The sequence below is a fragment of the Ceratotherium simum genome, chromosome 7 (assembly GCF_057802395.1).
Source record: "Ceratotherium simum simum isolate JZ-2026a chromosome 7, ASM5780239v1, whole genome shotgun sequence".
Lineage (NCBI taxonomy): Eukaryota > Metazoa > Chordata > Mammalia > Perissodactyla > Rhinocerotidae > Ceratotherium > Ceratotherium simum.
The window spans coordinates 58,777,288-58,802,871 of NC_141906.1; the positions used below are offsets into that span (position 1 = coordinate 58,777,288).

Consider the following 25,584-nt stretch of genomic DNA (forward strand, 5'->3'; position numbering starts at 1 on the left):
ACTTACTCATATGTATTCTTTGAAAAATTATTATGTCTCTTAGGGTAACTTGTAGTAAAATGCTTTTTCCAATTACATGTCCAAGGGAATTATTAATTTCTATCATTACTGTCAACATTAATGCCATTGATTAAGATGATATATCCCATTGCTATAACCAAAATAATTGAATATCTGTGTTAACTAGGTATTTTGAGACCTAGATTTTTCTCAATAGTCAAAATGCTAGGCTGATTGTGGGAAATTATATATACAATTTAATTTAGTATTTGATTTCCTTCATCTTCCCCCACTCCCATCCCAAGAATGCAGCTGAATAAGGAGAGAACTGCCCAAGGTTTACAGATCCAGCAGGCAGCAGGCTCATATACCACAATTCACACAGTTAGCCTCTTATAAGCTGTGGATGAATCCCATCCATTCTCCTTCAGCAGGAAAGTTAGGTTTGTACTTTGCAAACACACTTTTGGAGAATGAATTTAATTCAGAACAAAAGGAAAGACTGATCTTCTTTGAAATGTGTTTATAACAGCAATAAGTTAACACAAGAGGAAAAAAAAGAGAGACTATATAGCTTGCAAACACTGTCAGATCCACAAAGTATTTACTGATCTTTATATCAGGAAGAAACAATAAATCTCTCTTCTCCAGCACCACACCAGAAACTCCCTCATAGCTGTCTGAAGCTGCAGATGGAATTATAATAGTCTGTAGCTAAAATTTACTCTTTCCCTCAGTCTTCATTCCATTACAACACAAATCATCTCATCATTATCACTCTTTACAATAAATGCCTTTGGATGTAGATTCTTTTGTTAAGGAGGTAGAAGACATTTTCATTATTTACGGCAAATTTTTAAGACACAATGAGAGTAATTATGCCTAATCCAGATTTCTATTACATGGCATTTTTTAATTCAGAATCCAATAACAGAGTCATTTCTCTTCTGCCCTATATAATCAATGATAGATAGACAGATACATAGATACATAATTACACAGAGATATATAGATGATTGATAGATAGATAGATAGATAGATAGATAGATAGATGATAGATTTCAAAAATGCTATTAAAATAAACAGAGTATCTACGGGTTTATCACAAAAACACAATTTGTAAGAATCTCTGCATCCTTTCCTTTCTGAAAAACAAATAAATAAACAAATTCCTTAAGTTAACAATCAAATATTTGGTAAGACAACATTGAAAAATCAAGACATCTCTCGTACACTAATTAAACCAATCACACAAGGAAGAAATGAAAATGGAAGATAGACTCAGAGTAATCCTGCACTGCAAGAATTTGGTCGACAGGCATTTAAACATGATAGCTTTTTCTTTTGTTCAGGTCTACAGAAATTTACTGAATTAAGATGACCAGCTTCTCGCTAGTACGGTGACAGGTTCGCCTTAAATTTACTATCGGGGTAATGAGAATTTTTCTTCCAAAAGTTCTTGCTTTCCCTTGGGAAGACTTCATACAAGAAAGAGGTTGGAAGAAAGATAAAATCTTTCTGAAATTTTATTCCTGAAATATTTGCAACATAATCACAAAAAAATTGTGGAGGGGGCAATTATAAGTATCTTCCCCATATAAATGAGACATACCAAACACTTGGCACAGGAAAGGACATAACAAATATTTGTTTAAGGAAAAAGTAATGTTCATTTTTTTTTTAATATAGTTAGATCATGTAGAAAAAAATTCTTTTTTCCTCTTAGTACATAATGTAAGTTGATTGGTGTAGCAGATTACGAGAGCATGTAAGAAAAACTCAACACATTCTGTTTTTAATTCTGCAGGTGACTGGAGCCATTTTCCGCTCCATAGATCTTGTGTTTTGGCTCAGGAGACAATAAAGTCAAGCATGAATAGTGGGTGTAGAGTAAATATATAATGAAGCAATAAAAATAATAGGACATAATTATTTGCATTTGTATATTCTGTTTTGTCTATTTTGATTTTGTTATTGTTATTGATTTTATTTAAACTGTTATTGATTTTATTAAAACTGAAAGAGAACAATCTAATACAAGCACAAATCACAAAACAGTTCCTTCCACACGGGGTTCAATTTATAAAGTCCTATTTTCAGAAGGATAAGAGAAAATCTGAAGTTTTCAGATTGATAAAACAATCCAAAAGTTATCTACAGTGGAATAAACAAATGAAAAAATGTACATTTCATGATTTGAGCATAAAATTTCTGAAGGATCAATTAGTGACATTTCTGACCTCATTTGACATCCCATGGCCACTGCAGCTACCATAATTAAGATGTGCCTGGAGAACAGCAAACAGCATGGCAATTGAAATTTAACGGTCATTAGATATATGAAATTACTGACCAATCACTGAATTACAGTGAAAAAATCGAGACCAAACTGTAATAAATTAGGTGTAAATAAAACCAAAATCCGACAGCTACTCCTACCACGCCATATTGCATTCCCCTCGAGTACAGAGAAAGAAGTGTCCTCACTCTTGGCAAAGGAGATAAAGGATGCCTCTAGGTCAACCCTATGCTTTCCCAAATTCTATTTATCTCATGCATCTCCAACTTTTTTGACTACTTTCTTACCTTCAAACATGTCTCCACCTCTTTAATAAATTTTGATTTGGCCTCACAGGCCCTGCCAACTATCTTTCTCTCTTTACTTATATTGCCAAATGTCTTGAAGGAGAAATATATGCCCATGATATCATCATATATTCCCTCTTTAAACCTTGTTAAATAGGTTCCTATCTCAGATGTAGGACTGACATCACTTTTCTAAGGCCACCAGCAACCTCATTCACACTGGGTTCGAAAGCACCATCCTTAAATTTTTCATCATTATTTCACAAACATTAACCACTATTGTCCTTGCTCCCAGCTGCTCTCCAGCCACCTCTCTCTCCTACAAACAAACAAAAAAAGCATCCTTCTGGTACTCTTTGCATATTGCTTCTTAATTCCCTATTGTTCTTATTTCTCTCTCTCTTTCACTCAGAGGGCTTGTCAATTATCAAGATATTAGCTGTTACTTCCATGAACTCTTACCCAAACTCCAATCCCAAATCTTCAACATTCTATTTATTGAGTGACTGCCTACAATGTGACAGGCACTGCGCTGAGGCTAGTGATCCGGTAACACCAAGCCCTCAAAGAGCTCACAGTCCAGAGCTGACCATTTGCACCTAAATTCAAAAGATCCAAATCCAAGCTTACCATTATATTTCTTCCAAATGCCGCCTTCACAGTGATTGACTTCTGCACTTTTATTAATGCATCATGGTTCTCAAACTCACTATCACAGGTTGGGTTCCCTGAGAAGCAGTCTCTGAGAAGATTAGCATGTAGGAAGCTTGGTAGTGAGTGCTCTTGGGATCAATACCCAAGAAAGAGTATAGAAGGAAGCAAACTGGAGAGAAGAAGAAGTTGGACTGTGATGCAGTCTCAATGGATGCCTCCGTTGACCCTATATGGAATTCTAACTTCAGAGTCGTGTGAATTAGGGCAAGGAGGCCAAGCCTTCATATCCCCGTGATGATTAGTCATGGGAAAGGGGCATGACCTTGGGCAAGGCAGCTCTCTTCAGTCCAGGCAATAACACAGGAGACTGACAGTTGAGGGTGACTGTCCCAGCTCTCCTAGCATCTAGGGAAATAAGTCCTTCATTCCTAAAGGGACATCTAGGCAGTGCTTCACAATGTCCACCACACTCAGAAGCTTGAAGTATACAACAAGGTGGAAGAAATACAGAGTTTGGAGCTAAACAGACCAAGATTCTAATCTTAGCTCTATCGGTAATTAACTGTGATTACAGGCAAGTTACTCAACTTCTCTGAATCTCTCATAAGATTATTTTAAAAATTCAATGATATGTATTATGAAAACAGTTAAATGCTGGATCCATAATAGTTGCCTAACACACATTAATTCTCCTTTTCCCACCCTGTAAGGTTTTTGTTTTTAACTATTCTCTTTCTTTTCCAAGTACTAAGACTTCTTTCAAAATGACACATTCATTCAGTCAATAAAGACGTATTAAGAACCTTCCCCTAGCCAGGACTATTCTAGGCACTGCAAAGACACTGTGAGCAACCCAGACAAGGTCCCTGACCTTGCAGAGCTTAAATCCCAGTGAGGAAAACAGGTAATGCATAAGTAAACAAATAAATAAAAGGATAACTTCTGATGGTGAGTGCTATGATGGAAATAGTGATGTGAGAGAGAATGGTTGGTGGGGGAGGCTACTGTCTGACGAGGTGACACCGAGTGGAAATGTGAAAGCCAAGAAAGAGCCAATCATGTGGAGAACTGGAGCGAGGGGGCATTTCTGACATGGATAACAGAATAAAAGTCCTGAGGCAAAATGATACTTGCCTGGAATGGTCAAGGAGTGCACTGTAGAACCATGAGTGTAGGCTAGACTTCACAAGGTGAGGCCAGAGAGGTAGTCTCTTGATATCTTGTAGCCCATGGTAAGGCATCCCTCCTGCATTACTGTTGTGAGTATTTAATGGAATCAAATGTGTAGAGCACTTAGTATAGTGTCCAGTACATGATGAGGGCTTGACAAATCAACATGATTATTATTACTGTCATCATCATCATCATTACAGTTTAACTGGTCTTTTTACATACAGATCCTTCTTTTGTCCATATGTCCTCCATACTGTGCCAAATAAGGAAAAGTCAGGATAGGATGAGGGGAAAAGACAGAGGAAGGTGCAGAAATAGCTGTTGTGCAGACTATTTGGTAATTTGTTAAATGTGGTTTTACATTCTTTAAACCCAAAAGGACCACATCAAATTTCTGTCTGAATGCCCCATTTCATTCACGTGTTTAACACATATTGAGTGCATGCTGAGTGAATCAGTAAATGCTCATTTGCTAAATAAATGCTGTCTGAATGAAAGAATGTGAGGAGTAAGGCAATGAATGAATAAAACAAGTGACTGGTAAGATCACATTTCTTTTTAAGATTTCTGGGAGGGAATTTCTGGGAGATTTCATAACACTGAAAGGTTGTACCTCAAAAAATGTTGAAAATATTTCCCATAAAAAGCATGAGAATGCTAAACAAGAACTATAAAGAAGAGAAATATCTACGGGTTTTGCCAAAGATTGTGGCTGGAGGTAACTGAAGACATCAGGAGATGTGATTAACAATATGCAGATCGGTAAAACAGCTGATAAGGAGCTGGAGAAAGGCATCAAAATTAATTGGTCATTTACTGTATTCCAAATACTGTGCTATGCATTATACTTTTAACCCTCATAATTCTATAAATTAAGTATTGCCTTCATTTTATAGATAAGAAACTGAGTCTCAGGTTTATCCAAGAATGCACAAGATAGCGATCGGAGTTAGTATCTGACTCCAAAACCTGTTCTTTTCCCAGAATGTAGAGAGTAAAGGAATCTGAACCAATGCCTTAGTCCTCAAGAAATCAGTGTAGCAGCACAAAGAAGTAATAATTGTTAAACACAATGTCTTCAATTCACTAGTCACATTTTATTAGTACATATTTACCCTTGAGTGAAAGATTAGTATTATTATATACGATTTCGGAGTTGGAAAATGAAGACAAAAAAGTTATTTTCCCAAAGTCAAATTAATACAAAAATCAGAAGGCAGAATTATTTGAGTCATAGCCTCTGCCCCCTACCCCCAGCCTGCACACACACATACATTAACAGACATTTTTCAAGGAAAAAAAGACGAGCACATAAACCAAATTATACACAGAACTCTAAATGTTAAAAAAAAACTTTTTGTTAAAATCCACTCCTGATTAGCCTCCCTTTGCCTAAGAGACTCCCTGGTGGAGTATGAGAAACTGAGTATGCATATTAACTCTTTCAGACCACAAGAACCCGCTCCTCAGGGCATCTATGCAGAGGAAGTTTCCTGTTGTGAAGCATTTGATGATCTAAAACACTCCACTTACCAGGGTGTCCACACATCTATAGCACAGTGATAATTAAGACTCATAATGATGACACTGAGGCACTGAAACACACAGGAGAGTCTTTGGGGTTATCAAAGACTGATTAACAGAATGAAAATTGTTTAACTCTTAAGTGTATTTTATTGAATTTCATCCACTCACAAATTAATACTGCATATGTGACAGTTTACTTAGTGAGAATGTTTGATTCACCAGAACTAATTTTTATCTTTTCAGATAAGAAAACATCTTCTGTGCTCTCCAGTACAGAAGGAAATGTTTTGGTAGCCACCCATTATTCTAAATCCCATAGGCTTTCTTATACTCAAGAAGCAATGTATCAAGTTGGAGCCAAGGAAACCTTACTGTGTAACAACTAGGACCCATAAATAATGCATTGAATGAGGTAACTGAATATCCTTATATTTTTCAAGGATTAGTTCTAACTTTGAAAACATAATGTAAATACCAATTCAAGCAGTTAGAACTGAGTTTCTCAAAGACTAACTAGTTACTAGTTATCAGTTCTGTTTTGGGCTGGGGAGGGGGACCAATCAATCAGCTATTCTAAGAGAATGAATTGAATAGTGAAAGAATAAGACCCAGATATATATTAAATAAGATTAACATCAGATCTGTGTCCAATACAGGAAGGCTAGAGCTGCCTTTGAATGTTACAGTCTGTGCCATTTGACATTCACTCTCATTATTTCCCAAGACATAACCTTCCACTCCAATGGATTGCCCCCAAACACCTCAAACTCAATCTGACATACAAGCCTTTTAATATACAATGAATACCTTCACCACTTTATACTTCTCCAAGTCATACTCATCCTCTCATTTTAGGCTACAAATTCATTATCTCCAACTTCAGCCAGGCCCTCAAAAAATACCCTACCTTTACCACTTTTCTCAAGGACTTTATCCCTCCAGTGCCATTATTATGCCTGTAATGATTACTATAGAGTAGCTATGTGGACATGCTGGTTTGCAGAGATATTGTTCAACAGAATGTTTGATTACACAGGATTTCTTACACACTGAAATAATAATGAACTAAATAGCATGGTAGAGATACCTTCTCTATATGTTATAGAGATACACTTCTCTTGGGGCCGCCCTGTGGCGTAGCGGTTAAGCGCGCGCGCTCCGCTGCTGGCAGCCCAGGTTTGGATCCGGGGTGCGCACCGACACACTGCTTGTCAGGCCATGCTGTGGCAGTGTCCCACATAAAGTGGAGGAAGATGGGCACAGATGTTAGCCCAGGGCCAGTCTTCCTCAGCAAAAAAGAGGAGGTTTGGCATGGATGTTAGCTCGGGGCTGATCTTCCTCACAAAAAAAAAAAAAAAGAGAGAGAGAGATACACTTCTCTTTAAGAGATAGTATAAAACATTTAGAAGTGGCAGCACATATGCTCCCCCAAATAGTTAATGTTTCTATAGGCATTTTAAGATAATCATACTAACCACAGTTACAGAAAATTGGCATCCAATCTACAGACAACTGTGAAGTGCCAATAAAATACCCAATATGGGAGTGTTTTGTTAAAGCATTCTAAAAAATAATATTATAACTATATTTACTATTGTTTGTGTCTGAGAAAAAGCTACAAACAGAACAGTTAAAATAATCAACTAAAATATGGCAGCACAAAATCACTGTAGCCTACATAGCATTACCAGATACATCACAAACTACACAAGGATTTATTCACTCATTTAATCATTCTCCTAATAAACATTTATTGAGTGCCTTTATAAATCAGACATTCTACTAGGGATGGACAAACATATATCTCTGTCTGAAGGAGGCAGAATAAACCAAAATCACATTACAACACAATAAGTCCTATTATAGAGATGTGAGCAATAACTTAGTATTCTACAAGGAAAAAAATACAGTGACAGAAAACAGGATGGATGTGTGTGTGCGTGTGTGTATGAGTGTGTCTGTCTGTGTTTGAGTGTGTACAAAACTAATCAGAAAACCCATTCTCTCCCAATATTAAGTTGGAGAGTTCATGCATGAAGAAGCATAGGCATAAAGCAACAAGGAATGGAAGCAAATTTTAGAAGATTTTTATTTCTCCCACTGGGCACAGCAGACTCACACCTAATAAATATAGTACAGTGAATGGAAAAGAGTCAAGTGGACTTCAAGGACTTGCAGTCAGGGTAACATCAGGACTTCTACACAGCCTCCTCTCATGATAGATAGGTTCTAGAGTTCTCTGCAAAAGCAAATCTCTTCAAATGTTGGATCACCATTTATTTGGAGAGTTCAACTAGACCCGTACCCAACTTAGCCACTGAATGAGAGAAAGAATAATTGGCTAAGGATGTAGAGATTAGCAACAATGATTATATTTGTCATATTTTGATAGGGTTTGAGGGGTGGGTCTATGCATCTGATATCTGAACCTCCTATTGCTTCCTTTCTAGGAAAAAAATTTTTCTCTGGCATTCAGATCTGTTTCTTTCTCCCTTCACCCTTTTAAAAAATTCTTATTGGCATGTGAGCAAGTCGTTGTTCCAAAATGAACCAGTAGATAGTGCATTTGAGAAATATGTCAATCTCACTCTGAAACACACAGACGCTGATGGTAATATAAAATTGACCCTCACAACTGCCCTTCTACTCCCTTCTCCTCTGCCATCTCCAACATTTTTAAATAGCTGTTTCTTTATTTTGAGGAAAGAAGTCACCGGACACTGATAGCAACGGCATGTGACCTACTGAGCATAAACTCAGGGGAGCTAACAAGGCATCCTCAGGAAAAAGGGGAAGAAAATCCACAAATAATTAAAATTACAAACAGTGAAGCCTCAAATACCTTCTACCACACAACCAACAAGATTATTTTGAACTCAAAAGATACAACCATAGGATGTGGCTCCAAGTCACCCCCTTTATTCTGTCCCTATTAGGGCAATAATGGCCTGGGATATATTCATCCCAAAGGAGCCACTTCCAGGATCACTCTTTCCACAAAATCAGCCTGCAGAGCTCACTGAGCCCAGATCAACGACCCTGAGGGTGTGCAATTCAGTCTCCTTTAGGCACAACTTTGGTGTGCCCAGCAATCACCTGGAGTTCTGTTTAAAACACAGGGTCCAAGGGGGCCGGCCCAGTGGCGTAGTGGTTAAGTTCGCACACTCTGCTTTGGCAGCCCGGGGTTCTAGAGTTGGGATCCTAGGCAGGGACCTATGCACCGCTCATCAAGCCATGCTATGGTAGCGTCCCATATGCAAAATAGAGGAAGATGGGCACAGATGTTAGCTCAGGGCTAATCTTCCTCAGCAAAAAGAGGAGGATTGGCAATGGATGTTAGCTCAGAGCCAATTTTCCTCACAAAAAAAAAAAAAAAGAAAAGAAAAATCTCAAGCTGGTGAGAAGTTAAAAAATATATACAGAGAGAGAGAGAGTCCAGGCCCCTCCTTAGAGCTATCAAACCAAACCTTGTGTGGAAGAGGCCCAGAAATCTGCATTCTAACCATTTTCTCCAGGTATTTCTTATGTCCACTGACATTTGATAACCACTAGCTTAAATGAAGAACTATTTAATAAGCCTCAAAAAAGGCTGTACAGGAAGTGATTTCTCACTGTTCTATTTATAAGACTGCTCACTTTCTCAATTCCCCACAACAGCCCCAACAAATCTCCAGGCGTCAGAGATATTTCCAGCTCCCCTACTTCCTGAATCACTGTAGACTGGAATTTTCAATTTTATGAGGTGCTCTGAGTTTACAGCACATAATTCTAGGTCTTCAGATCCTGTCCTGAAGTGATATTTGAGGAGCAAGATTATGTCATTCCGTCTCCTAGCAGTGCATTTTTGGCAACAGTAGCCCACTTGCTGACAAACATTTCTCTCTCATTTGAAAGAGAATTATACAGAAAATACAAGCAGACTTATACTGGAGACTGGAGGAGAGTCGTCACATTTACCTAACTTCTTAAAATATAAATGGGCCACTTAACGAGTTCCAGGAGGAGGATACTATTCCATCTGCTCTCTTTTAACACAACTTCATTCTGAAGTTTTGCTTTAAATGGCAGGTGTAAGCAAAATCCAAACAGCTTTGCACACTTGAAAGTATCTCTCGTAGGCTGGGTACAAAATTTAAGTATTTTGTTTGACAGAACCAAATATAATACAAAAAACATCAAACACAAAAGAAATAATGTAATTGGACAATTAAACAAGAACATCCATTCATTTATTCTGAGTATTTTATTGAACATCCATTAGGTACCAGGTATTATGCTAAATACGAGATAAACATAAGAGTATTGAGGGTAGAGTCAGAATTTAAACAGAGGAACTTTGAATTTTGAGCTATATCACTGGTTCATGCATCAAACAAGGGCCTGCAAAGAAAACCCAGTCACCAGATAGCCCTTGCAAATGTTCTCTATGCTTATGCCACCTAACTTTTTTTCTCCCTAGATGTGTATGAAATTCCAAAAGGGATAATTATATCTTCTTGCGAACTCATGGTGAACAATGTATATATCTAGAGATAATGCATTTATTTTTCTATCATATTCAATAAAATATGTATTTTTTTATTTTACCTTCAGCTCCATATGATAGAGGCAACAAAACAAAGGTGAATGAAAATATCAATAATGATGTAGTGGGAAAAAAACATAATAGCACTCAAGTATTCTTCCCACACATCTCAGAGTCCTTCAAGGTGCTAAATTATATACTAAAAGGGAATATATAGTTACTTCTCAACTCTACCTACAAACTAATAAGCATTTATGTCATTTCCCATTGTCAAAACTCATCTTTAAAATGAAGGCCTAACAATTGAGCTGGTAGACAAACAAGAATAGGGGGTTGTACACTAACCATAAATACTATTAGCTGGGTAATTGTTGCATCTCACAGACTAAACCTTTGAACACGTGGACAAATTAGTTTGAATGCAATGGATGGGGAACACTTGAAATTCTCAGGCAAATGACATAAGCAGTTTCTCTTTCACCTATCTAACTTTTTTTGCTCATTTAAAAGTAATTTATTGTGAAATACCCACATTCTACCAAATGTATATGTCCTTGTATTTTTATAGAATTTATAAAAGTGGTCTCCATACTGCCACATAGCATTCAGTAGTTTGATAGAAATGTTTGAATCCGCAGTGATTAATATGCTTGTGTACACACGAGTCATAGCCAGGGAGCCAGAAAGGGAATCCAGTTTTAATTTTTTTAATAGATTGGCTGGGCAATGCCAACAAAATAAACTCCTTCTTATCACTTTTTTTTTAGGCACATGACATCAGTTAACCTACGAACTCTTTCTATAAGGCTAATAGCAAGTAAATTATTGAGGAAAAAAAGAAAAATTTTAGATCATTTGGAGGCATTCAAATTTGGTTGAAATTAATGAATCTCAGCCTGAAACTATCATTAACTGAGTTCAAGGAGTTTTACAAAGAATATCACTCCTCTTTCACAACAACTCTATATGGTAGTCATTATTCCTACTTCACAAAATAGGAAACTAAGGCTCTGAGAAGGTAGGAGTTTGCTTTCCCAGGGTCACACCCTTAGTAAGGGGCTCAGCAGGGAGTTCTTCTAGTTTACGTCCGTCAAACTCCAAATTCTTGTTCTTACTACTCTGCTCCGTTGTTTCTCAATGATTAGGGGTGAGGTAGAGAAAAGCAATAGATGGCCATTAAATTCTGATTTCAGAGTATAATATCTAATTTCTACAAATGTGAAAACATTATAAAATATATTTTGTCTAATTTTCTAATTTTAATGAATCTGTGGCTTAAAACTTTATTAGCCAAATTGAGCCCCAAATTTTAAAAACTTCACAAACATCAAATATCCTACCTCACAAATATATTTTATATATTTTTCATCATTTACATGTTAGTTACACTCATACTTTCTGAGGTTTTTCTTAAGGGTTTACACACATCAGAGAGTTTATTTTATTTAATATCAAGAAAGGTTAAACGTATTTTTTTATGTCCTTTCGCTTTTTCCTAGGTACGTATCAATATAACTTCTTTTCCAAAAATACTGAAAGAATTTTTGCTTTTTTGCTACTTGAATCCAGGCTTCCCTCCCATTTTCTTTCCTCCCTGTCCTCTCAGTTTCTTGGACTATTCCCTACATCAGTAGCTTTCCTTCTTTTATTTGCCATCCTTCCAGTTCTGTTACTTTTCTTCCTGCTGTTCTCCTCCCTATAGCTTCTGAAGCCTTCAAAGCCATCTGCAATGTTGTAATAGCCAGTAGTTCCCTGACAAGAAACCTAGGGAAGCCTTGCCCTTGAGTCAGTCTCCTGGAATATCTTCACTGAAGGGCTGACATTAACCAACCCAAAACCGACATCAAAATGATAGGATTCTACCCAACTCTCATTTATAAGGGTAAAATAGAAATAAACGCATTACTAAATTCACCCTTGATGTAAAATCCCCAGCTGTTTCTCCATATGTGCTCCCAAGCAAATTATTTCAAAATAAATAACGTAATAAGTGATTTTTTCATCTTCAGCCAGGTCTTTAGGATTATTTTTACTGTTATGGCTGCACCCCAGAGATTCACAGTGAACAAAACTATCCAAAGTGGACAATAAATAAAACTTCCCCTAGACATCTCCAAGACAATCGGAGATATTTTCCCTCAATACAGTTTCCTTAAAACAAAGGCTATAATTAAGTTTCATGAGGTCAAAGACTGGGACTGTTTTGTTTGGCATTTGTACTGCCAGTGCTTTGCACAATACTTGCCACATAGTAGATCCTCAAAGATTTTTTAATAATTGGGTGGAATAAATAGTACTTGGATGCCCCTACTTAAGAAAGTAATCTTCTTTCCTCAAAGTTTTAAAACTCATGACATGCGCTTGCTTTTCTTTCACAGGCCATTATGAGAGTTTACTGAAAGCTTGACAATACAATATTATGTCTTCACAGAATCCCAAGACCAGGAGGGACCCTAAGTATAATACCTTACAGATGAGAAGGATCCTAAAGAGTTAAAGTAATGTGCACAGAGATACACAAGTATTTAGTTGTCCAAGGCAGAATGAATGAGAACTAGGTCTCCTGAATTCTGGAATTTTTTCAATTTCATCAATTCAATTTACTTTTATTATTAAAATTGTATATAATCTGTATAGCCAACATCAATGCATCTAAAAATGGCTATTAAAATATCAAAAACCTGACTTTGAATATCCCATTCATCAAATAACTAGTGTAATTACTTGGCAATATCCTAGTATTTATTAAATTCATTTCCATTTTCCTACTTGCAAATTATTCTGAATAAAGAACAAATCTCCAGTGATTGCGACAACATTCCATGAGACCACTAAGAAGACAGCAGCTTCCATTGCAAGTACAGTTTCTCCTTAAATACACTGTGACGAATGCAAGAAGGTTCACAACAGTCAACAGCTAGAAATTCCCATCTAAGAATGCTCCGGTAATGGCTATTTTGAGAAATTTATTTTTTTAAAAAGTTATTTGGCTCTAGTGACAGAGAATAGACACGACATAATTCATGTCCCCAAGTGTTCCAAGAAGTTTAGAATAATGACAACATAGGAGAATGAAACTACTGGAACTTTTTGAAGAAGTGTTCTAGATTGTCAAATAAAAGAAAATGGGGGTGGAGACCACAGAAATAAGTCACTGCTTTGAAATATAATCTGTTTTCTTTGTGTTACCAAGTCTATTGGTGATATGGTTAGCCAATGAGAATTTGTTTATAGGTGCCTTAGGACGTTGAAAATTTTTACACTATATTCACCCTGTATATTCTCAGCATTCCAGCTGAAAGACCTTTCTAAAGTAGAAAAGAATTGCAGCATGGAAGTACATATAACTGTTGCATATATTTGATCATCGCAATTATTTTCAAATTTCTTATCTTGAAAACCATTATCTGGGTACATGCTTTTTATCCAGCAAAAAGCAAGAGTCATTCAAGTTTGGGTTATAAAGGTAAAAATCAGAGACTTTTTCCTCCCTTTTATTCTGGTAGTAAAGACTTGAGTTCAGTTTATTTTATCTACCCCTCACATAAGATGTTGAGAATAGTCTAAGGTTAAATTGGCATTACCAGAGTCAATGCTATTACTTTTTAGAAATTTGCAAATTCTGATTCTTAGGTAAAAAGAAAGCTCCAGGATTATAAAAACAATTCCTCCAAAAACTAATTATTATCTTTAGTAAAATCATTGTATCAGATATGAATCTGTTATACTGAAGAATTAGTATATTACACAAATGTTGCTTTAGATACTGACACAAAACTATAAATGCACAGGATTACTGGACTCCTTTTATAAAGGTTTATGTTCAACAATTTGCAACATCAAACAGTTCCTAAGATTATGCTTCCTGGGAAATATTTGTAGTAAAGAACAGCAAACAGTAGCCAACTCATTCTGAGTTTTGTTTCTAGGTTATCAATGGAAAAGTGGCAGAAAGGTAAATTAAAGGGAAAATACACAAGAAGAGGAAGATGACCGAAGAGTAGTTTCATTGATAAAAGAGAAGGTCATTCTTTATTAATGCAATGGCCACAAGGATATTTGTAGGACCGCCTGGTACCAGTACCCAGTCACTCAGGATCCCGCTCCTTCTCAGGCCCCTCCTGCTATCAATTGCAAGAGTACTTTCAAAAGGGAGACTCAAGAATAGTCAAACAAGACCAATGTTCAAATTCATTTTGGAAATTTTAAAGAAATAAAAGTCCCAGGGGTGGGTAGGGAAAAGTGCTGTCAGGAATTGACATCCTTGTACCCAAGATCAAGGTGAGAATAAAACGTGGATGGAGGTTTGACACTGAATCTCCTTCTCCTTCTGCCCAGTGGAGTAGATTCCTTCAGAACAGACCTCTTCCAGTTAGAGAAAGACTGGGACAAGCTCTGGCATTCCTGCAAACGGTGAAAGTCAAGGGTAGCTGAAGTACCTGAGCAGGAGTAAGGCAGAAGTGCTCTGGAAAGATACCCAGAACCAGGGGGACACCTGGAACTGCTGATACAGACATCCCTGAAAAAGCACAAGTTCAGAGAGGACTAGGAAGGCATTTATTCATTCAACAGATATTTCTGAAGGTCCTCATATAAGGAAGGAACGAAAAAATGAGGGAGAAAGCACTGAAGAATCCAGGGAAAAGCGAGTGAAGGATGAGGTACGGGTGCAAGAAATACCACAGAGATTTAGAAAACCAGACACCAAGTCTACCCAGAGAAGAAGGTTGAGCCAATAAATACCCAGTGAATAAAAAAAAGGCCATGAGGCGGGAGGAAATAAGAGGTTAGAGGTTTCTTCATCAGAAGGCAACTCAAAAAAGTATCTGACAGCCAGTTCCTTAAGATTTGAGAAAAGAGATGCAACATAGAATGCAGATAGCCTGTGGAATTCAAAGATGTCAGAGAAGGTCACGCTAAGACCAAGAGAGTGTGGGAAAAAAGAGGAAGAGTTTCCTGGAAGGGGTAGGGGCTCCTTTGGGATGCTAGAGAACAGAGATGAAAGACACGGAAATGGGAATTGCAGAACACAGCGCCTGGGAAAGTTTGGGGGAAAGAAAACAGGTGGGTGTAAAGGAGCACTGGGGCGTCAGGGTGACCGCGACGAGGGAGGGAGCAAGGCCGGAGGTGGGCAGACAGGTCCCCGAAGCAGGAGATTCCGGAAGAGTGAAGTCTGACTCCTTTCCCGTGCTCTAATGCCCCCTTCCGCCAGAGCCCCCGGGGTCCGGGTCTCAACCGCCCGGCGCCCCGGGAACCCCAAGCCGGGCGGGGCGAGGCCGGGCTGCCCCCCAGCGGTCGGGCTCCGCGCGCGCGCCCCGCCTCGCCCGGCGCCAACTTTCCCGATGCCCAGCTCTCTCCCGAGCGCGGGCCCTCCTCCGCCCCCGCTCACCGAGGGTGCCGTCAGGCGGCTGATGCTCTCGCCCAGCGAGTCCAGGTTGACCCGCCTCCGGCGCTGCGCCCTCCTGGCCCCGGCCGTGGCGGCGGCGGCGGCGGCGGAGACAGCCGGGGCCGGGGCGGCGGCGGCGGCCGCGCGGGGCTCCGGCGGCCCGGGCGGGCTCCGGCTGCCGTTCCAGCAGAGCCTAGACAAGGGGCACTCCCCCTCCTCCTCGGGGCTGGTCTCCAGGTAGTCGGAGCCCAGGGAACTGAAGGACTCGGACGAAATCTTCCTTCGAGACATGCTGCTGGCGGCGCTGCGGCGGCCGAGGCGGCGGCAGCGGGGACGCGGGCGGCGGCGGCGGCGGGACCGGGGAGCGGCGGCGTTAGGCGCGTCGGGGCCGCGGGGCGCTGCGGTCGCGCTCGGTCGGGAGGGAGTCCCCGGAGCCACGGAGCCCCCAGAGCCGGCTGCTCATGGCGGGAACTTGGGGCGCCGCCGCACCGTGGGGCCCGGGCTCGGCGGCGGCGCCGGGCTGGGCTGGGGGCCGCCGCCGCCTCTGCTGCTGCTCGCACGGCGCCGCCTCAGCGCCCGCCTCGGCGCATCGCCGTGCGCCGCGCTCCCGCTCGCGGGGAGGCTGGAGTGTGTGACCGCGGGCGGCCGGGCGGGGAGGGCTGCGGCCCGTGCGCTCGGGGAGGCAGAGGCTTCTGCCGCCTGCGCGCCTATCTCGCCCCCTTCCCCTGTCTCCTCCCGCCCCTCCCCTCCCCTCCCCTCCCGCCTCTCTCCCCTTGCTGCCCGCCTCCTCCTTCTCCCTTTATCCCCCAGCCCCCCCCCCCATGCTCTCCCTCCGCCGGTATCACGTGTCGCCATCATACTCATTGGGAGTCTCTGCCTCGCCTGTCGCCACGTTTCGGGAGCAACGAGGACACTTCGTTGCCGTCCTCTACGCGCCCTCCTCGCTCCCACCGTCCCCTCCGAGGAGGAGGAGCGCTCCATAGCTCGGATCAGACGAAAGGCCCCAACCCCAAACGCCCTACCCCTCGTCCGCGGGAGAGGCAGCTGGGGAGCAGTCGGGCCCCGGCGGGTGCTGGAAGGGAGAGGGGCGCGCGGCCAGGGGCGGAAGACCTCCCTGTGAGCCTCCTCGGGGAAGTCAGAGAGCTCGAAGTGGGGGACGAGGGTCCATATTTGTCCTTTGCCCGCCTTCCTCCGACTTTATTTAGTAAGTTCTGAGGCGCAGGGGAAATGTCGAGCGGTCCAGCCCGCCCATTCCAGAGGAGACGCTTACAAGGGAGGGGAAGGGGCAACATATTGGCACCCATCCTGCTGGAGCTGCTCGTGGGGACGAATGTTCTCCGCCTGGGGTCGAGGCCGCGTGGGCTCCGAGCGAGCCCAGAGCCGGGCGGCAGGGAATGAGGACAGCGTCTGCTCGGGCGAGAGCCCTGTTGCTGAGCGTCAGCCCGGCTGGGCGCGCGGGGCTCCTGGCTCCCGCCGGCTCCGCACTAGTGCTGGACAGCTCCGCGTGCCACCTGCAGCCGCGTTTGCCGGCGTCGCGAACTGGGGGACAGTTCCTCTACGGACTCCACTACCTAGGACCCGGCTGGGGGAAGACCGGAGAGTGAGCACATGTCCTTCATTCTCTAGGCTCTTTACGCCAGATATGCGATCTGTTTGCACTTGGCTGCAAATTCTGCTCGGAAAGCTAAGGGGAGTGGGGAAGAAAGGCTTTTCAAAGCCCAGGAACACTCGCCACAGCGCGAGCTTCTCTCTCGCTGAGAGTTTGCGGTGGAGCTGCTTCATTCCAAAGCTTGCCTCAGGGCAAACCAGCAGCCGCTCTCAGCGCCCAGCCCCACTGCGCTTCCTGTACCTGCAGAAAAGCCTGGGACTTGTTCTGACATTAGACTAAGGGATGGGAAGAAGGGGCAAATAAAGAGTATCCCAGAAGAGGGGTCACAGGCTGCACTTCCCCCTGCAGCAAAGCCGATGAGCACTCTCCCCGCGTTTCCCTTCCGCGGAAAGAAAAGTTCAGGGGCTCTGGCTTTAGCTCCCCAAGGATACAGAAGCCAAAGCGTCTGTTTTAAGGGACTGGTCCCTCCAAGGCGAAGGCAGATGGGTTTGTGGATTGTGTTTATTTAAAAAAACAAAACAAAAAAACAAACCTTTGCTGTACCCCAGCCCCAATTTGCTTTTAACTCTAAATCTTCCTGGTTGTTTGTGAGGACCCAAATAAATATAAACGCTGTTTGAGGTTTCCTTTTATATTTTGGAAAACTCTACTAAATTGATTCAGAGATATGCCTAATTCTCAGATTTTATATAGGCATTTAAGATACGAAAAGTGTGTGCTATCACTCACATGCTCCCGTTTAAAAATATATTCTTTCTCAACCTGCTGAGTAAGTTGCTAACTGCATAGTTTCTCCTCTTAGCAGAGGAAATTCAGGCCTCTCTTTTAAAATAATAATGGTTATTACTATTATTATTATTATTTTGATTGTGTGGTGTATCTACTGTTGATTTCCTCATTACTGCACTTCTAATTCTATATGCATAATTCTATATGCATTTGTTTCCACTGGAAATTAGACACAAATTATACTTTTTATCATAAAGAATAGTCATCAATTCTGCTAAAAAGTTTCACTGGCCTTTTTTTCCCTCAAATACAGTGGATGGCTCCTTTGAAAATTACATTACTCCACATTTGGGGAAACTGTTTAATATTCTTGCTGTGCAGTATCGATCATAGCCTAATAAGTTGGAGTTCTTCATCCTCATCTTTAATAATGGTGATGTAATTGTCAAGTTCTTTAGAGTCATACAGTTTTAGAACTTCTATTAAGGATACTAAAGCATATGCCCTTCACATTATTTTAATAAACTCCTGCTGCGTGCATGCATACACACACACACACACACACACACACACAGAGGGTTCTATTATATTAATGGTAAATAACCTTTGCCATTGAACTTAAAACCATAACTTTTACTAATCATTCCAAATCTCGTTTATCTCAAAGTCAAAATGACCGAGTGCAAAGCAATGAGTATCATTTGTTTCTAAAATTGAGAAGAGGCCCAAGAGTCTTCCTGTTTACGCTGGAAGTTTATTGCCAGAAAGAATTCTAAACCTATGGGACATTTTTCCTTCGTGTGAACCATTTGAATCAAAGACTCTTTACAGAATCTGGCCAGATAAAGTGGTCTTACAATTTTCCATTTGAATTAGCCTGCCTTTGATCATGATTTTCCCACTGATTTTTAAACTATAAACAAATGGAGGCCTAGACATTGACAGTACATCATCTGTATTACTTTTAAGGGTTTCCTTTGTATTTCTTTTCAGAAGCAGGGTTCAAAAGCTCTCAATATGAAGAGTGCTGTGTTCTATACTACTTGAATTAACATTTTTAAAAGGACCTAATAAGTTTAAATAACCTATTCTCCATAAAAAATTTTTAAAAGCCTTAGAGCTAGTAAAAGGAATCCAAACACTTTAGGAAAGAGTAGTCCACTGAAAATGAAGAGTTTGTGCTCTGATTTTAGAAACAGAAACTTGCACAGACTCATCCTCACAAATTCAGCCTTGCTGGATATATTGTGTTTCAATAAATTCCTCAAAGCCCAGTCCTCTACTGGAAAAGCAAAAGGCAGGAATGTACTTGGTTTGTTTGTGAAGTCGGTGAGGGCACCTGAGGGCTCACTTCACGTTGATCAAGAGCTGGGAAGGACTCCTTAAGAAAGCAGATTCTCCACCTTAATTAAGATGGTGACTATTTCCCCTTTAAACATACAACAACTATTGTTGTACATGCCTTACCTTCATATACAGTATTGCTATTTGTAAACTCCTTTCACTTACCCTGCCTCATTTAATTTGATTTTCATCCTCCCCACAGAATTGGTTAAAGAAAAATCACCTCTGTCGAATTCAAATAAAAACTACAATCAGTCTCCACTCCCCAAATTCTTTGCATTTTAGAGCTCTCAACTCTTTCCTAATTTCTTTTCATCCATCTAAGTCTCTAGCAAGACAACCTGCAACATCTGCCTAAGGATTCCCTGGAGCAGAGCTCTTGCCTGATATCAGAAGACTAGGAAATCTCTCCCTGTAGTCAATCTTTACATAAATCTGGCAACTCACAGGAACTGTGCACGTAACATTAAAGCAAATTCTCTAAAGAAATATAGATGCTGGTGAATTCTTAACTAGGGCAAATTTTTCTGGATCCCTAACCTAGAAAATTACACGCGCACACACACATACACACACATTCCTCACCTGCAGGTTAACCCTATGTCCATGTTCCCTGAATGAGATATGTCTATACCGCCCACTTTCTCATACTCTCTTTTTTAAAGAGGGCCAACATACTTCCTCAGTGAAAGATAGTGAACAAATAAGAGTGGAGACACTATGCTTCATATTCTTGCATAATTTTGTAAGTAAAATTAAATATTAAAGATAATATCAAAATGTGAAGAACCAGCTGCTTTATTCATATACAAAGGGACACGTGGACGGCAATGCAACCCATCTACCTATGGTTCAGTTTCATCACAAAACCATCCTGAAGGGATAGGGTACTTGTTGCTCAAAACAAGAAGAAGGGGGATGAGGCCGGGAAGAAATAAAGGAAAGCAATAAAGTCAATGCAGCACTTAGTAGAATTTGTACCACAAAGATACTTACGAGTTATGAGTGGGATGACTGCCTCGTTTTGATGCCACCATATCCAAGAAAGCACGAAAGAGGAAAAATAATCAGTGTCTTTTGGTGCCTCTGGCAGAAAACACTCTCTTCCTTAAGTGGCTTTAAGTGGCTTTGCACTCTTGACCATGCACTGCAGAAATCCATCCTCCTCTGAGGAGAGACCCTAAAGTCAATGCCTCCTACAATTCCCAGCCTTTTTGTCTTCAGCATCATTAGCTCTGTACACACTTGTGGTTGGCATTCTTTCTCAGGTACTAAATGCACACTATATTAGAAGATTGTTGTGCCTTTCTCTACATGTTTTTGGAGACCGCAATATTGCCCTTACATGTCTAATAAGAGCAATATTTTGTCAATAAGTGATTCGACTGTGTCTACAGTAGTCTTTAATCATTTTCTTAAATACTTCTTTCCACCTTGTACCCAAACCTTTGCTTTCTAAATCTATGTAAGAAAAGGTGAATTAACATTTGCTGAGAATCTACTATGGAGCAGGGTCTGTTTGCTTGTTGCTTCATTTAATCTTTACAATGTGTTTTCCCAATTTTACAGATATAAAAACTCTTGCACAGAGATTTTAAATATCTTCCTCAAGGTCATGGAGCTGATACACATTAGTCAGAATTCTAGTCCTTACAATCCTAAGCCCATGCTATCTCCATTGAAACACAGTTCCTGCTTGTCCCTGGTAATTGTCCTCAAATGTCCTAAAAACAGAGAAAAACAAATCTGATGAATTAAAATCACAATGTGAGTGGTTTATTGCATTACCAATAAACATTACATACACAATTAACATGTTGGAACTATTCCCTGGAACACAATGTCATGAAAAGCACTGATCTGTGCAGAAGCTCTACTTTCTAGTAGCTACTCTGCTAATAACTAGCTATGTGACCAAAAGCAAGTTGCTTAATCTCTCTGGACACAGACCCCTCACCTCTAAATTAAAAGGGCTGGGTTAAATCTCTAGGGTGTCATCAATGACCAATATTTTATAATTTTTCTATTTGAGGAGTTACTCCTTTTCTTTTTAGACATATCTTGTGCCTAGAAAAATTTCCCGTCACACATCTTAAGGCCAGCTTCTCTTTTTCCTCCCTATCTTATCCTCTCTGAGAATGCAGTTCTCCTGCAAACCCCTCCATATATGAAGCTGCCATGAACACTGCCCACGGAATTAAATGGATAAAAAAGAAAAATTTCGACTCAATTGTATTTGGTTAGATGTTCACCATCTCTCTGTCTTTTCATAACCTAATTCTTCTGTCTGCTTTATTATATTATAGAAAGGAATCATATCCTCCTGTCTGCAACTTATTAGGTTTGACAGTTAACAATAATAAGTATGAATTATCAATGAGTGTCTTGATATAACCTTGTTAATGTTAATAGACATTTACTTAAATATGTCCAATTTGTCATGAATATGCAATCTGTTATTTAATTATTATTTTAAAATAATGAATTTATTTTTAAAAAATCCAATGTTAATGTAAATACTAGAATTCTTAAAAGTGTTAACTTTAAGAATGAAATGTTGTGCCCTTGTCACAATATAAAATAAACATTAGCAAAATGTTACCAATAATGATTAAATGTCAGTGTACTTAGATCCCTTAAAATAATAGAAAAAAATTTCTGTTTAAGAAATTAAGAAACAAATCATAATTTACACTCATGCTATAATCATTTCTGGAAAATATTTCAAGGTGGATATTGAAATGAGTGACAAGAGCAATGAATAGATTAACTCAAGCCTAAAACTAAGTTAGTGTTAAAATAATGCTAAAACATTTCTCCACCAAAAGATGTGAAACTTTTAAAATGAAAGATATGTTTACTTATTTCTATCAGTTCTCCTTATAGTGAGCAAAATAAGCATTAATTACACTTTGGTGTACAAAAATGGACAGGCATCTGTACCACCACAGTGAACTAAAATAAAAATGTTCCATTTCTCTAATTCACATGGGGTCTTATTAGGGCCACATAGGTAGATGAATCCGTGTTTCCAGATGAGCAGCATGTAGCTACGTAGACAGTCATTCCAAAGCCCAAGTCCTCTGCCCCAAGACCCAACAAGCAACTCGGTGTTTCCGTACAGGTTATGCAGATGTAAACTGGATCTATGTCTGCTCAATCCAATAAAGTCTTTGCACTTCTATCTCAGAGGAGAAAATTCCCAAATTTTCTTGGTTTTCAGATTTTCTAAGTAATTTTTAACAGCACCCTACACCAAAAGAACTACCTAACAATTCAATTTATAAGGTAGTTTTGCCCAAACAATTTAATAAGCATTTATATCCCAACAACTTAGTAGCATTTGAAAATACAATATATGTAAAGTGGGAAAAATAATATTTTATTTCATTCTTAAATAATTGTAATTATTTAATTAATTATTTTAACTAATTAATTAATGATGTTGGGCGCTGCACAGCTTCTCAAACCTTAGGATGAGATTAGACATTGCCACTCTGATTTTCTGTTCCACGTTGATTTTCCCATGGTTCTTGCTTTTCATCATCATAACTTCCAAAAACTCACCTTCGCAAATGTATGAAGTGATTGAAATAATGTAGCATGATCCAGTGTTAAAACTATAAAGTACCTCAAGCTAATAGTTTGCTCAGTTTTCAACCGATGCTATCGCCGTGTTTACCTCAAATTTTTAAAATATCCCTCCACACTCCTATGCATTCCCTACAGCATCCCAGGATCCATTGGTACCTGGTTTGGGAATTGCAACCCTGTTGCTCAGCCTTCCCCAAGTTCTCAGAAAACCAAAAGATAAGATAAAACTGTCTTTTATCTTGATTATAGACTCTAAATGAGTAAATAGACAATAAGAGCTTACAAATGTAAAATAAAAATTATGCATCTTAATGTCCTTTTCTGCTATAATAAATTTGTGTACAGAGTATTACCTAAAGTGTGATTTATATGTAGTGCATTATTCTATAATTTAAAAATTTATAATGTTTCAACTTATTAATTGTTTATCAACTAAGCTTTGAATACATAATAAAAAAGAAAATAATTAGAAAGACACATAAAATACTGCTTTTGATATTTCTTATACATAGAATCTTTTTAGGGCTGGCCCCGTGGCTTGGCGGTTAAGTGCGTGTGCTCCGCTACAGGCGGCCGGGGTTCACATCCCGGGCGCACACCGACGCACTGCTTCTCCAGCCATTCTGAGGCCGCATCCCACATGCAGCAACTAAAAGGATGTGCAGCTATGACATACAACTATCTACTGGGGCTTTGGGGGAAAGATAAATAAATAAAAATTAAAAAAAAAAGAATCTTTATCATGGGCTCTATATGCTGATAGTTTAGCAGAACAATATTATCTCATGAAATATTTTTTAAAGATTTTTTATATTTTTTAAAAAACTGACCCTGAAATCTTGGTAACTATTCTTTGTTTGAAAAGAACAGGAAAGGCAAGAGTAGGGCTCATTATTCCCTATAATTTCTACTGTTGAGTAAGGGAAAGAAAGGCACTTGATTGCATTTGTTGATAGAGAAATGAAGGCATCCAAAGATTGAGGGATCTGTCCATGGTCCAATGGCACATAGTTAATCACAGGCAGAGCTCTTAGCCCTGCAAAATCTCATTTCATAGTTCTATTGTAGAAGGCTCTCCCTAAGAAAGACTATCCCTTGGGGTGGGAAAAAAAGTCTAGCTTTTGAGTTGTTTTCTTAGGTAGTAAGAATAGGTGTGCATTAATCCAGTTACACACCCCTGGCATGGCTGAGTTAATTTATCCATATCCATTCATCTCAACACACACTTGAGTAACTGAAAGTTTAGTGGACATTATAGGCCAGTGGACATTATAAAGACAAGATATGGTCTCTGCCTTTGGAGAATGTACACTCTAATAAGCATAGGAAAAGTTAAATAATATCAAAAGTTTAATGGCCATGCAAAATAGTACCAGATCAGATGTCATAAGGAAAATAAGTATTATAATATTTTAAGAAAAATATGAACACTAGATATTTCCTTATGAAGGGAATGGGACTTGAACCGGCCTATGAAGAATGGATAAAATTTGAGTATATGGAAGTGAATGAATTGGGCATGGAGAAGACAGAAAGTATGTTGTGTTTGGAAATACTGGGTGTGCCATCCAAACTTGATCAGAGAATGCATATTTAGGAATGGTGAAAAATAGAATTAAAAAAAAACAGTTTTGGAAAGGCCTTACTATGGACTTTCTCTGGCAGTCATTGAAAAAAAATCATTTTAACTTTTTGACCTGGGAAATGACATGAAGAGAGTGTTGTACAGATCAAGAAAAGCTACGCAGGGCCGGCCGGTGGGTTGGCCGTTAAGTGCGCGTGCTCCGCTACTGGCGGCCTGGGGTTCGGATCCCAGGCGCGCACCGACGCACCGTTTCTCCCGCCATGCTAAGGCCGCATCCCACACACAGCAACTAGAAGGATGTGTAGCTATGACATACAACTATCTACTGGGGCTTTGGGGAAGAAAAAAAGGAGGAGGATTGGCAATAGATGTTAGCTCAGAGCCGGTCTTCCTCAGCAAAAAGAGGAGGATTAGCACGGATGTTAGCACAGGGCTGATCTCCCTCACAAAAAAAAAAAAAAAAGAAAAGCTACCCATTCATCCACAAACTCCATTATTCCCAAGAACATAAACCAACAGGGCAGACAGCCTCAGGTGTTCAGGAAATCAGTTGCATACCATTAACACTAAGATATGTGGCCTCTTCGTGATTTCCCCTCCTCCACATACACACACACAACCATTTTCTATATTATTCAAATTTGGGGCATACCTGTTATATATTATCTGCCTATGACATTGTCCAAGAATATAATCCAAGTCAATAAAGTACATCCCCTCCCTATTTTAGCTCCCTATTATCTAAAATGGCCAATTTTCAAAGCACATCAGTCATTAACAAACCAATAGAAGGAAAAGTTACCCTCTACAGAAACTTTTTTTAATGGAACCTCCAAAAGACCCGATAAGTTCCACTTCTATGTTAGGGTCAG

At 39.8% G+C, this 25,584-nt stretch overlaps 1 protein-coding gene across 1 annotated transcript in view; it reads right to left on the bottom strand.

The window, feature by feature from the left end:
* Positions 1-16,428, bottom strand: part of GUCY1A2 (guanylate cyclase 1 soluble subunit alpha 2) — a 284,330-nt gene extending 267,902 nt beyond the window's left edge. The window contains exon 1 of the mRNA XM_004427377.3: positions 15,855-16,428. Coding sequence (XP_004427434.3) covers positions 15,855-16,142 — 288 coding nt within the window. The 5' untranslated portion in view covers positions 16,143-16,428. The remainder of the gene's footprint in view (positions 1-15,854) is intronic.
* Between the last annotated feature and the right edge of the window lie 9,156 nt (positions 16,429-25,584).